Consider the following 13833-nt stretch of genomic DNA (forward strand, 5'->3'; position numbering starts at 1 on the left):
AAATAATACATGCCATGAGCAAACGAAATCCAACAATTCTCTGAGGAAAGACAGTTTTCGATGAAGTCAGATACTTTTGAGAGCTATTGGGAAATAAAAGGATAAAAACTTGACTTTAACATACATTAGTAGAAAGAAGTAAAGGGAAGAGACAACACAGGCACAGATGTATTTCCTTGATTAAAAAAATCCTTGCTCTTTTTTTCCTTTTGTATGTTGGTCATATCATTTAAATAGATGGGCTTTAAATATAATTGTCTAATGTCTCCAGTCCTCTTTGCACATTGAATTCTTCCCAGCAGGAATTAATAAAATAAGAGAAAACAAAAATCTGTGCGGTTCACCTAGATCAAAGCAAATTTTGAAGTTTAGGGAAAAACATGATACTGAAAATTCATAGGATCTGTATTTGCAAAATTATAATAATTATTTATTTATTTAATACAGTTACACAGTAAATTGCTTATTCTGGATGGTCACAAATAACCACTTTTCAATCAATGGCAATAAGTTAACTAGAGTTGAAAATAGATATATTCCTTCCTATTTTTTACTTCTGTTAAAGTTTGTTTACCTCTTTCTTTACATGCTTCTGCCTTTCTCTTGCTTATCTTACAATATTCAGGAATTTTCCAATAAATTTAATGGAATCAGAAAGGAATTGGCAAGAAAAGAGGTAAGACTGCAGTCTAAGGAGTGTTTATATTTGGATCCATACATTTCTGAAGAAAAAATTTAATATATATCTAGATGTATAAAGCTGCAAAAGTGTTAACATCTACACTAGTCTTGGAAGATACTGACTTCTATCTGAATCTCTAAACCCAGTACTTGTTTTCATAGGAATTTTGATAGGAAACAGCTCTCTGCAATCACTAATTGTTCTCTAGTTTGATAACTATTTTTCAGTAATACTGTTTAATTTTTTCTATTTTTTTTTTGTATTGAACAGATGCTCAAGAAAGCTATTAATAATGTCAGAAGAATGGCTTCTCATCCAACACTGCCATATTGTAAGTTCAGGTTCTTTTAAAAAAGAAAACCTTTTCTAAAGATTATATGTTTCTTACTCACCTGTTTCTTAGTGTGTTGCTGTTTTGTATAGCACAACAATCTACTAAATGTTTTTAAAGTTTTTTACTGAAACTATTTTTCATTTTAAAAAACACTCTTGGGGGATGCAGAATAGCCTTTAGAAACAGCAAAAAGTACTGTATTTCTATCTTATTTATGACTAGAGTGAAAGATACTAAGAAAAATGCATTACTATTTCCAAGTAAGTATCTCCGTATTTCATGAGAATCTAAATACAGTTCTTAATCAAATAATGAGTAACACGACTTGAGTTGCGGAGGTACATCCTGCTCCTGCAACCATGACAGATAACATGGCATAATTTTGGCACTAGCTATTTTGAGATGGTGTGAGTTTTCTTGAAATTATAAAAGCTACAGGTCTTGTGAAAGGTCATGTAAACATTTTCTGTTGCAGACCTGACGGGTGCTCAAGATGGAAGTGTAAGAATGTTTGAATGGGGTCATGCGCAGCAAATCACGTGTTTTCGATCCGGTGGCAACTCGAGGGTGACTCGAATGCGGTTCAATTACCAAGGAAATAAGGTAACTGACAAAAGGCTTTCTCTTCTAGTCTCTTCTCCCCTCCCCCAGTACAATTGTAAATTAGCAAAAACGTCACATGCTTCTAATCTAAAGTATTTTCTCTGCAATATCTACATATGTATTTACTATTACTGTATATTTTCTTTCAGTTTGGAATTGTTGATGCTGATGGATATATCAGTTTATATCAGACAAACTGGAAATGTTGTCCACTTACTGGAACTTCGCCTAAGCCATATTTGGTAAGCTGAAAACTTAATTAGTTTCCATAAACTTGCGTTGTGTTCCCTTGCTTCTTTCTCCCTTAAGAATATCTAGGAGAGGGCAAGGATTGTGCTGATAACCAGTATTAATCAAGATTAAGTTATGTATTGCTGCCATCCTATGGACTGTGTGACAGGTTCTTACCCTCTAATCATACTTATTAAGTGGAGAGTGGAAAATGCAACATGACATCCAAAATAACTTTAATGTTCATTGAGACATGTCAGTAATTGTCACTTGTCAATTAATGGACAATTATGCAGGGCTGCAGAGTATATTTCCACAAAAAATTAAGAGTCTTACAAGGCATACCAATACCTTTATATTCTTTAAATTTCTTATTAAACACCTTTCCTTCTGAAGGAAGTTCAATATTGCCTGCTTGCACAAAATAGATTCCTTTTAAATTAATAATTTCTAACTGTAATTTTTCAGACATGGCAGTGTCATAGCAAAACAGCCAATGACTTTGTTTTCATCAGTTCATCATCTTTGATAGCTACAGCAGGATTTTCTTCTGACAACAGGTAAGTTCTGTTGTGATAATGAAGTGAAGTGGTGCCTTATTTTCTATCCTTTACCCCACTTAGGTTTTTTTATGATTCTTAAGCAGTTTAAGAGTATTCTGCTTGATTTCTGTCTTGGTGGGAGAGGAACAGAAAGCAATGTTTGCAATTAAATTGATGTGCCTCTTAAGGGAGGATTCATAGGGAAGCAAAAATATCCTGCTTGTGTTTCAAATGAAGAGAAGTAGAAAGGGAGAATCCTGAGTGCTGTCAGGAATCCAGTGAGGGATATGTGGGAATGGTTTACAGCTGTGCCAGGGGAGGTCTGGCATGGGACCAACATCTAGAAACATTTTGTTACTGAGACTTTCAGACACTGGAACAGGCTTCCTTGAGGTCAATCTCCAAAGCCTGTCAGAGATTGAGGCATTTGGACAATGCCATTAATGACACACTTTAACTTCTGGTCAGCCCTGAAGGTGTCAGGTGGGTGGATTACATCATCTTTCCATGCACATGAACCTGTCGTGGAAGTGATTTTTACAGCTCTAGGGAATTTGCATAGCTCTTCATTTCTTTTGTTTTCATAAGTATGATCAAAAGTTGATCAAAAAATAACAAATTGTTAACATAAATGCTTTATGGAATGATTGTATAGAAGGCATGTTCTTGCAGTGTTTGATTAACTATTGAAGTAATTTGGGGTCTGCTCAGAAGTCATCATTGAAAGTCTGTTTACAGTACTTTATGCCTGAAACAGCCTGTGATGACTTTTCAAGTGTTCAAAATACCTTAGAACATCTGTTGCTGAATTAAGCCATATTTTTTTCTGCAGAAATATTTGTCTTTGGGATACTCTGGTTTCTCCTACAAACAGCCTGGTGCATGGTAAGTAAAATACAGCAAACAAAATGTTTGACCACAGTATAAAAAAGTGTGTTTGTCTGTCTACCTTTGTGGAAGAGTTATTGTGGGAACTAATTTTAGCATTGGCAGTAAAATGTCTTCCACAATTCTCTGAGTGCACCAGTGGGAATATCAAACCAGATTCCTGAGATATTACTTGGTGTTCTATATACATTCTTGGTTTCATGGACATGAGCACCTTCCTTGGCATGCCTTTCAAACATTTCTGTCCTTCTAAAAAGGGTTCTGAGCAGCTCCTGCTTTAGGATAGTTATTCCTCTGAGTAGGATTTTGGGGATGCAATAAGTTTTAGCTGGGTTTCATTAGCTTTACTACTAATACTTTGTTGCAAGTAATCCAGTGCATTTCAATATCTGAAATACGGAATTGAGATGAGAGCATTGTGAACTCCTTGTACTTAAGGTATTACGAATGCTGAAGTGTATGGGAGAGACATATGAAATTCCTAAATGTAAATTCATAGGCCCTTTGAACTACAAGTAGAGTGTACCAAGCTGTGTTCTGATAATTGTAATTTTCGTTCACTTTTTCCACTCATTTAGGGGAGTAGACATACCCAAATAAATGTGAGAAGCAGCAAATTAGCTGTAAAATGGCCAACGGAAACTTGCAAGATATTTGTGCAAGTAGTTTAGGAAGAATTTCTGATGGGCATTACAGGACTTAAAATAACAAATTATATTACTTAAAATAACAAATCTGTTATTTAATTATTTTTAAATAATCTGTTTCTGGTCAAGGATTTAGAGTTTGTGTTTACACAGGGATAGAAAAAAGGATAGAATTTTTTGTTAATACAGCTCTGAATTGCTTAATTTGAGACTACTGCAGCTTCAGAATGTCTGATGGGAATCTATATTTATATATATATATATATATAAATATATGTATATATATATACGTGTGTGTGTGTATTTATATATGTGTGTGTATATATATATGTATATTGGTACTACCATAAGTGGGCTGGTTGTGGTCAACTGGATTACAGCATCAAAGTCACTGTTGTTATTGTCTTGAACTATTAGAGATTGATGGAAAATGCAGTGTTTTATTTAAATTACTTTGCTTTGGCTTTCAGCTTTTATCTGTCATGATAGTGGAGCAACTGTGTTAGCATATGCTCCAAAACACCAGCTGTTGATATCTGGAGGCAGAAAAGGCTTTACCTGTGTAATTGATCTTCGCCTAAAGCAGCAGCAACAGTTACTCCAGAGTCATGATTCTCCAGTCAAAGCAATTGCTGTTGATCCTACAGAAGAGTATTTTGTCACAGGATCTGCTGAAGGAAACATAAAGGTATTAATGAGGGGGAGGGAGCAGAGGTGCTGTCTACATTCAGAATCTTGTACAGGTGTGGTACAATCAGACATCATATGTATTGCATTTCTTCTCAACTCTGACTTTCACATTTACTAATTTAATTATGAAATGTCAGTCTTAACCTCTTTTTCAGGCAGTCCTCCTTTTAATTAGTGATACCTTTGTGTCTCTCTTGCCAATTATAGAAAATGAGCACTAGCATTCTATAAATGTGTCATTACAGATTGCTACATATTCTTCTTTTACAGTTAGTATTAGAAAAGTAAATGCAAAATGTAGTGCAGTTTCTCCATAATTCGCTATTGGTGATTTTTAAGATCATGCTAATTATCCTTATAAGAGATTGATGTTTTGATGCTTTTCCAGGTATGGAGTCTGTCTACATTTAATCTTCTTCACACTTTCATCAATGAGCATGCTCGACAGTCTCTCTTCAGAAACATTGGGACAGGAGTCATGCAAATTGAAACAGGACCAGCAAATCACATATTCTCCTGTGGTGCTGATGGAACAGTAAAAATGAGAATCTTGCCTGATAGATTCAGCCCTTTAAAGGATGTGTTAAAAAATGATGTGAAGTTTATGATCTAATGTTTTTCTCAGAATAGTGAGTAACATTCCCCTTCTGCCATCCTTGAAAATATTTTTCCTGGAACTAACCAACAGATGCACAATGATAGCATATGACACAAAGATGTTTTGGGGATTTTTCTTTCTCTCCTTCTGCCCGCAACCCCCTATTTATTAATTACCTGGAGCTTTTAGTCCCTGATGCACTAATGCCTTAAAGATTAAAAGGTCCTTCAGATTTTGATCATTGCTTAAAATAAAAGCAAAATATTACTCAAAAATTGCATAGTTATAATTTATAAAGATGTTGCTGAAGTGGTTTACTCTTCCTTTTGAGGTAGTTACACTCTCACCTGGAGTACCATCTGGGCATGACCTCTGCTTATATTCAACACCTTGCCACCTTGTAAAAGCTTGTCTGTCCTGATGGAAACCTTAGGTAATGTACTTTTCACTGTGGCAACCATAACTGTTTCTCTTCTCAATTTGTTTAATCAGCCGACAATAAAAATTTATGCCTATGTGCAGAAGAGAAACAGAGTGAATACTCCTGATCATGCAGGCATTCATATGATGAGCCACATTCTCTCTCCATTCCTGAAATCCAGGCTGTTTACCTCTCTAACTTGCCTGATCTCCTTCCTCTCATCTAGAAACTGAAGGATGTTCTGTTACTTGTTTTCTGTTCTATAGCTGGAATCACTGCCATCAGGATGGCAGGCTGACCTTTTAAAAGCAAATATATTTTTAACCCTGAACACTCCCTTTACAGAAAATAAAATGTAAGAATGAATGGATATCTTCCTAGTAAAATAGTCAAGATTGTGTGAAGCCTTAGACTTGATCAAAAAGATACAGGAAGATACTGCTTTAGGATATGGCACTAGAATTTCTGCAAAGACTATTTATTTAGATGCCGTTAGAGGAAATAAAAGAAAAACCCAACCTAATTTATTTTTACATTTTTTTCCATTAAGCCTTTTATTTAGCCCAAAGATAGTCCATTCTTAGCACTTACATTCTTCTTTGTCTGTTTTTTTCTAAGTACTTAAGGAAAAAGTAATTCAACAGCAAAGTACTTCTACACTGTCAGTCTTTCTTTCTTGATCTACTTGTTTTTGTTTACATCTGATGTCAGATGAAAGAAAACAAACTGAGAAGGATAGATGTAGAGGGTGGTTTTTTTGCCAAAATATTAAACTGCTTAACTTAAATGTTTGACCAAATTATTAATGTACAAGGCCTTTACTTTTTTTTTAGTCATTTAAACTGTTTCTGTATGTATTTTGATTTACTTTTCCTTCCTTGAGAGCTTGACAAAGGTTTAATTTGTAAATTAGATGTGAGGCTGGATTACTTGAATGCCAATGGTGTACTTTTTGCTAAAAGATATTTTGTGAAATATAGCACCAAGATATTAACTGTAAAATAACTTGTCAAATTAGGAACTATGGGGATAAATAAAGCATAGCAGAAATGAAGGGCTTGTATAATGAACTATGTAACATTCTCAGGATGCTTTTATCTTAAGAATATAAAGTTGTTTAAAAAGATTTTGTAAAATGTATTAAGGTCATTTTAAATGTATGTTTCGCAAGTTGCAGTGCAAACACTATGAAGGTTTTTATGCACATAACCTGAATTTTCAAATTGTGCAATAAAAAGAATGTGAATGTTTTGCCATGAAGAAACATGTGACAGCATTTCAAACTGGTACAGCTGTTCAGTGATTCAATTGTAATTGTTCTTCCTTTACGCTTAGAGATTGAAATTGAACTGATTTCAAAGCAGTTTAAGTATAGTGATGGACCAGAAAAGTGACTAGAAGTGACACCACCTTACAAAACAGACTTGCCCAATGAGTTACCTGCTCAGTGGCTGAGTTTCTAATATTTATTCTTATGGAAGAAGGAAAACAGTGGAGTAAACAGTAGCACACTCCTTTAGAATCAGCTGAAACTGTAACTTTGTAGCTGCTTTATATACATGCATCAGTTTTATACACCCACTGAACTAACAAAGTTACAAGTGTGCAAAAATCATGGCAGTATTATATAATTGTGTCCTTGATGTTTTGTCCTTAAATATTTATATCTCATTAGCTTTAATTCTTCAAACTCAAATCTGTTGTACTGGCAATCACAAAAAGCTGTCTTACCATCTGCAAACTGAGCAGATTTTAAATGCAATTTGCCAAGACATACAATGTTGTCATTTTTCTGAGTAAAGCTGCACTTTGAAAAATCCTGGCAAACTTATGCTTATACCAGAAAAGTACTGACCTTGCCCAGGCATTTTCAATTATGTTTATAGTTACCATAAGCTATTCTCAAAACTAAATTATGTAAAATCACAATGTATTTGCCACACCTTTATAATCTTTCCAATAAATCCTGCAGAGACTCAACATTCTAGAGTTCCATTTTGCTGCTATTTTATTTACAAATCAGTTGTTCGCGTGCGTATTTTTCATTGATGTTTAACTATTGTAAGACAAATTATCAGTAGCTTTCTTGTAATGACGGAGTAAAAATGAGTTAAATTCTGTTTTATGCGAAACCTTTAAAGGGACACTCTCAACTTTGAATATAGTCATTGGAGAAGAACTGAACTCAGAACCTTCTGGCTGTTGCCCTTAACTTCTACTGACTTGTGTCCTCCAGCAATTAATGTTTTTTTGCTATGCAAGTTATTTAAACTTAAGGGTACTAGTGCCTAGAGAGGTCCCCATGCTTAAAGTAGCCATGTGCACAAATTGAACATTAAATTTGATTTTGCCAATGCGTAATCAATAACACTTTATTGTCCAGACAAAATAATTTAGCTTGTAGTTGACAATGTCCCTTTTAAATATCATGGACTGGGAGCTGTGACTTGTGTTTGTCTGTGTAGCAGTACATAATGCTGTCAGAGTGTGTCATTCTTGTGTTGCTAACTGTTTCCGTTACCTCAGATACATGGTCCAATTTCATCGTGATTACTTCAGCAACTTGTGAAAGTTAAAACTCTGGCCATCTGGGTACTTAAACTGGCTTGCTGTGTGACTTTACACCAGAAAATTCTCAGCTGACAGCTGCTGTTGCAGGATGTTGATGGAGAAAGATGGAATAGATGCAGATTTTGTACCGTGCCAGGGTGGTGCAGAGTGAGGTCGCACATGTTCTACTGCATTTGAGGAACCTCAGAACCAGTTGCAGGAAATAAACTATGGAGATATCCCGCACTAGGTACCCCGTTCCTATTTAGAGCACCCAGTGTTAGATTAGATGCAATAGTTATGAAAAAGCAACAGTGATTAAGGGGAAATAAGCTTGGAGATTATATATTCTCCAAGGTAATTATTTTCAAATGTTTATTTTTACTAAAAATAGCAAAACCATCGCTAATGGCAGGTTCAGCACACTGATCAAACTACTTTCTATAAAATAAAGATATTGATTTACCAAGTTCCTTAGTGTTTCTTATTTCTCCCATTTCTATCTCTAAAATTTGCATGACTGATTTTTTTTTTTTTTTTTTTTTTTTTAAATGCCTTATCGTCTCATGCTTTATCTTTCCTTGTTCTAATTTTCTCATGTTTGGGAGAGGGATTGGGTGCTCGGTTTTTTTTAATGCCTAAGTAACAGAACTGAGTAAAACTAAATTATTTTGCAGTGTAATGAGGCTGTTGTGCTGTGGCACTTTTTGTTGTCTGCCACAACTTAACTTCTGATGCCCCTTTTCTGTTTCATTTAAGCTTGAAAACCTGTGAAGGTCTTGGGGAGTTTTGTCCACATCTATGTTGCCACCTCTAGCAGAGGTACAAGTATGAATGCACCTGTTATGATCTGATTTGTGAGAGATGCCCAAATTAGGAACGAATGTGATGAAATGCCAGTTCAACAATGCTGACTTTATTTTGTAGCTTTTTGTGTGTAAGGGAGAGTGCCAGCAGAAGACAGTCACCCCCCATGGATCCGGCAGTGTCCTGATGGTCCTTTTTCATCCTGAGCTCCTCAGTGGTGGGGTGGGGGACCTGGTTCATTCTTCTTTTGATAAGTTCTGTGCAGAAAGGGATGCAGCCACTGACTACGAAAATTTTTCATTATGCATTTTAGCAAACAAGGGAATCCATGCTTATTGGCTACAAGTTGCATAGTCCTCTATAGTTAGTATTGTAGTTAGTATTCCATCTTCCCTTGGTTAATGATTCCATTGCTTCCTATGCTAATTAGTCAGTTCTTTCTCTTCTTTTGAGTCAGTGGACTCCTTGGACCATAGGGCTATGAGCTGCTGGTTGCAATCTCCCCCTTATCAATCAGATGATGATACCATAGTTGCTGAATTGGATTTATTGCTGTCTTCTGCATCTTAGGAATTCTGCCTGATGTCCTTGTGGCCTGTGACTTTGGCTTTTTTTGTATCCACAATCATCCCTCTTTCCCAGCTTTTTTAACCTTCCCCTAGATCACCGAGCAGTGTTGCCTTTACACACAGCCCAGGTCCCTGGTATCCACAGGGGAACTCTGGAAGCTGTTGGTAGTTGCAAAGGCCACCTGTCTCGTACCTTGGGAAGTTCTTTCTTCGGTGAGAGGTGTGTGAGCTGCTGCTGCTTTCCACACGGTCCCAGTGGGGATGTACGGACCGCGTTCTGCTAACATCTGCCAGGCCTGAAATGAGCACCTTCCTGGCACAAATTCTCTCCTCTCTGGCCTTAATATTGTGTTTGAGACTTGTTCCTTAACTCCCTACGCGAGTCTGCATGAGCAGAGCATTCATCTCGCCAGCCTGGCAGCAAGCTGCTGCCAAAATCTAAGCTACCTCTGCGTACAGCTCAGCAGACACAGGCGATTGTATTGAAAGGGCTCGCCGCTTGTGCGGGGGTCGGGCGGGCCCCGCCCCGGCCCGGGGCGAGCGCAGGGCAGGGCAGAGCCGGGTGCGCGCCCGCCCCGCCCCGTCCCGCTCCCGGTCCCGCTCCCGGTGCGGAGCCGCGAGTCGCCGCCGCCCGCTCCGCTCGGCCCGCCGCTGCCGCTGCCCGAGCCCACAGTGAGTGCGCACACCGTGGGAGAGTGGGAGAGAGAGAGAGAGACAGGGGGAGCGAGTGCCACCGCTGCTCCGCGGGGCCCCGGCCCCATCCGAGAGCGGCGGGGAGCGGGCAGGGGCCCGGCGGCGGCCCCGGCAGCTCCGCTGGGCTCAGCCCGGGGCCGAAATGCGCCCTGGGGGCGCCTCTGGGGCCGGCTCTGGGGCCGGCTCCTGCCCCGGCGGGTCCCGGCGCCGGGCTGCGGGCGGGAGCTCCCGAACCGAGCCGGGAGTTCGCTCCGCGCCGATGTGTTCGGGTGAAGGCTGCTCTGCTCTGCTCTGCTCGGACACCGAGCCTCCTCCGCTCCTCCGGGGCTGGCTTTTCGCTGTTTTTGCAGACATGTTTCTGCTTTCGCCCGGAGTCCGGGTGCGCTGGGGCTCGCAGGACTGACCTGCAGCTCTGGAGGCAGGGACAGGCGTGGGGATGCAGCTGAAGTGTGCGCGCTGCTGGTAAAAGACAAACTTTTCTGAGGCGTGCCAGTTTGGCTTTGAAATACTACTAGCAAAAATCCTGAGGTTCCGCCGGCAGAATTAGTTGTATCTTATTTACATACTGCTAATTAAATACGAGAGATCACAATTCAGTGTGGGCTTTTCCTTTTTAGAAACCTTCCACACTCTGTGTGTCTCTAGAGGCACTCTAGACATGTTCGCGGTCTCACCTGAGCGCGGCTGAAGCAAAACACGGTCCAGGAGATGCTTGCCCCTCTCTGCCACATGTCCTCTTTCAGTTACACTCCTTTGCAAGTTGTTTGTGTAACTTTAGTCAGTGAAACCACTCGCGTTGTAAACTGCCTGGTCAAAACTTCTCCCAGCAGTCGTTTTCACGCTCACTCGCTGGGTTGACTGCTTCCAACTCTGTTTATCTCTTGTAACCTCTAAATAGGAAATTTGCTTTGGAAGAGAGTCGACAGTGGAGCCAAAAAAAAAAAAAAAAAAAAATCTGAAGGGATGTTGCAGTGTTGAGAGGGTCTGAGACCTGCATTTGGAAGACAAAACTTTGTGAACTTGGAACATGCTTAGAAGCAGGAAGAAGGAACTGAAATGTTCTAGTACATTTACATTCAGTACTAGAACTAAAACGTTCCCGTACATTTAGTGCCTCTGCTTCACCTGAAAGCAAATTTCACCCGGAACACTACTGGAATAGAAGCTACGGTGCAGATGGTTGCAGGAGCACAAAACACCACAGGTTGAAATGGAAGTTGCTCGGTGTTTGCCCTGACAACAGGAAGCTGCTCATTTCCGTTAAATAGTAACTAGCCTGATCTGACCAAACCTAGATTGCAGTGTGCTCCATGGCTTCATTTATCTGTTTTGAGTTTTCTTTAAGTACTTGCTGCTAGGTAAAGAATGATACGTGCTTCTTGAAAAGGCTGAGTCGATAATCAGTTCTCAACTTTGGTCAGTTTTGTGTTTTGGTACCACAAAGCACGGCCTCCAAGTGATGGGCAATAAAATGCCTAATTAGCATTAAAGCAGATGATCCTTGCAGATTAGTTTTATACAAGCTAATAGTGAAATACTGAAATAGCAATTTATGGTATGTAAACAGTGGCTAGTTTGAGATAAGTTACGTCTTGGGATGAGTTTTCTTCCAAGTTGCAATGTTTGTTCTTGAGTTTACCTCATAATAGAGGTTTTGGGCTAGAATTCACCTTTATGTTTTTTGTTAATCCTTGTACATGAACAGTACAAAGATGAAAAAGAAAAAAGTCATATGGTTTTTGTCATGATCTTACCATTGTATATATCCTTTGGAACTGCCTACTTAATCTAAAAGATTGCTAGTACCTTTTCATAGCTTTTTTCCTGTATTTATTACATTCTAGCAGCTTAACCACTTTCTAAGTAAATTTGGTTACAGCTCCTTGCATCCCTAAGATAAATCTTAAGGCGAAGAGATGGTACTTTGCTTCTTTTCCTTTTATGTTTTTAGGTAGGTTTCTTGTCATTTTTTTTTCCCTATATTAGACAGATCATTTAAACTAAGATCTTTTCCCACTGACAAATTTCTTACACAGTGTTTGTCACATTTTATGAATCAGATTGATCTGAGGAACAAACCAAAATTTTACTGAAAATTAAGCTTATAGGAAGAATTTTCTTGTAGGGAAAGTGTTCTTTGCAATATACCTTGAAAAAGGGTCAAGACAAATTTCAGTAATGTGTACCTCAACTTGACAGATTCTAGTGCTCTATTTTTTTCTTTGGAGTATCAGTACACAGATGGTGGTGCTCCAGGAGTTATGATTTAATGTCTGAGTAACTTGGGGACTTTTTTGGGCTGGTCTGGGAAATTTTTTGCGTCCATCTACTCACAGCCGTGGGCAGCCGTGTTGTCAATTCTATTTGTGATAAAAATGTTTACAACATTCTTCAACTGTAATGCAGTGCAAATTCTAGGCCTCTTTACTTTATACTAGCTTTGCCATCATTGTAAGTGAGTATGGTTTGAAATTAGGTGGGGTTTTTTTTCGCTCTTATGCCTCCAATGTGATCAGATCATAAGACCCAGGGTAAATGTTACCTGTGTTCAAGTGAAATTTAAGAGGGCATTTTTCAGTTAAGCACGTGAACAAGAGGTTTCACACATGGCTGTTTTACATTCTGTTTCTCAAGTAATGTTTTGCTCAAACCAGAATTTCCTTTTCCAACCTAGAGTTTGACCTCACCCCCACTGAGAAGCGAGCTCTGTGCTCTGAGACTGAGGTGTGTAATTTGCAGAGCAGTGGTGGCACTTGGCTCTTTCCTAAGCATCTCTAATAAGTCTCAAAGAAAAGGAAGAGTATGGAATACAGGATTTGTATTAGAAGCTGTTAATCCTGTGTTTCAGGTACTGTTGTCTGAACTGATCGTTGACACTGTCATTTCAAGCCAAAATATCACTTCTTTCTTCATTTCAGTGTGGTGGTTCCTGGAATCTCTGTAGTAAGGCAGGTGTGTGAGATGGATATTAAACAAAATGCACAGCTTTTAAATTACAAGATTTAAAGCTATTCCTTAATTTCAATACCTTTTTTTGGAAATACAGATAATGAATAATAAATCTCTCAGCCCTTGAGCAAACCTTACAGGGACTTATTAGGTGTTACATGACTTTTTGATGATAATGCCCTTAGCTGGCACTGATGAGTTTTATGCTGAGGATTAAGTCCAGAAGACATTAGTACAAAAATACGCATTTCTTTTAATCTTTTCTCATGAAATAAGATTGTGTCTTCTAACAGGTAAACTTCAGTTTTAAATATGCCTGACTTAATCCAAAATCTCATTTTTCTTACAGGAGTAGGGTTGTGTATTTTTAAGTAACTGTTTTTGAAGCCCAGTATATATAGTGGGGTCAAGAAAATGGACACATTAAAACCCAGCATTTTCTCCAGTGACTGTAATAAAGCAGTGAAGAGTGCAGGAGTGCAGTAGTGTTGGCCTATGGAAATCAGGCTGGGTGCAGCTGTGCCTGATGGTGGTTATTTGGATAGGTCTGACCCTGAGTGTGGTTGTTAAGTCATCTGAAGGAGGTGTGTGTGCCTGAGCAGTGGGCTGGGCTCTCTGTGTTCACAGTT

At 38.7% G+C, this 13833-nt stretch overlaps 2 protein-coding genes across 6 annotated transcripts in view; both read left to right on the forward strand.

The window, feature by feature from the left end:
* The window catches only part of DMXL1 (Dmx like 1), a 76681-nt gene extending 68026 nt beyond the window's left edge, over positions 1-8655 (forward strand). For all 4 annotated transcript variants that reach the window (XM_056513516.1, XM_056513511.1, XM_056513512.1 and 1 more), the window contains 7 exons: positions 953-1013; positions 1492-1619; positions 1769-1861; positions 2319-2410; positions 3225-3277; positions 4398-4615; positions 5006-8655. In XM_056513516.1, coding sequence (XP_056369491.1) covers positions 953-1013; positions 1492-1619; positions 1769-1861; positions 2319-2410; positions 3225-3277; positions 4398-4615; positions 5006-5230 — 870 coding nt within the window. In that variant the 3' untranslated portion in view covers positions 5231-8655. The remainder of the gene's footprint in view (positions 1-952; positions 1014-1491; positions 1620-1768; positions 1862-2318; positions 2411-3224; positions 3278-4397; positions 4616-5005) is intronic.
* Positions 8656-10116: 1461 nt separating this feature from the next.
* Positions 10117-13833, forward strand: part of TNFAIP8 (TNF alpha induced protein 8) — a 57866-nt gene continuing 54149 nt past the window's right edge. Inside the window, exon 1 of one of the 2 annotated variants that reach the window (XM_056514198.1) lies at positions 10117-10234. In XM_056514198.1, the coding sequence (XP_056370173.1) occupies position 10234 (1 nt within the window). In that variant the 5' untranslated portion in view covers positions 10117-10233. The remainder of the gene's footprint in view (positions 10235-13833) is intronic. The other variant, XM_056514200.1, reaches the window with a different exon arrangement.

This window comes from Oenanthe melanoleuca, chromosome Z (assembly GCF_029582105.1).
Source record: "Oenanthe melanoleuca isolate GR-GAL-2019-014 chromosome Z, OMel1.0, whole genome shotgun sequence".
Lineage (NCBI taxonomy): Eukaryota > Metazoa > Chordata > Aves > Passeriformes > Muscicapidae > Oenanthe > Oenanthe melanoleuca.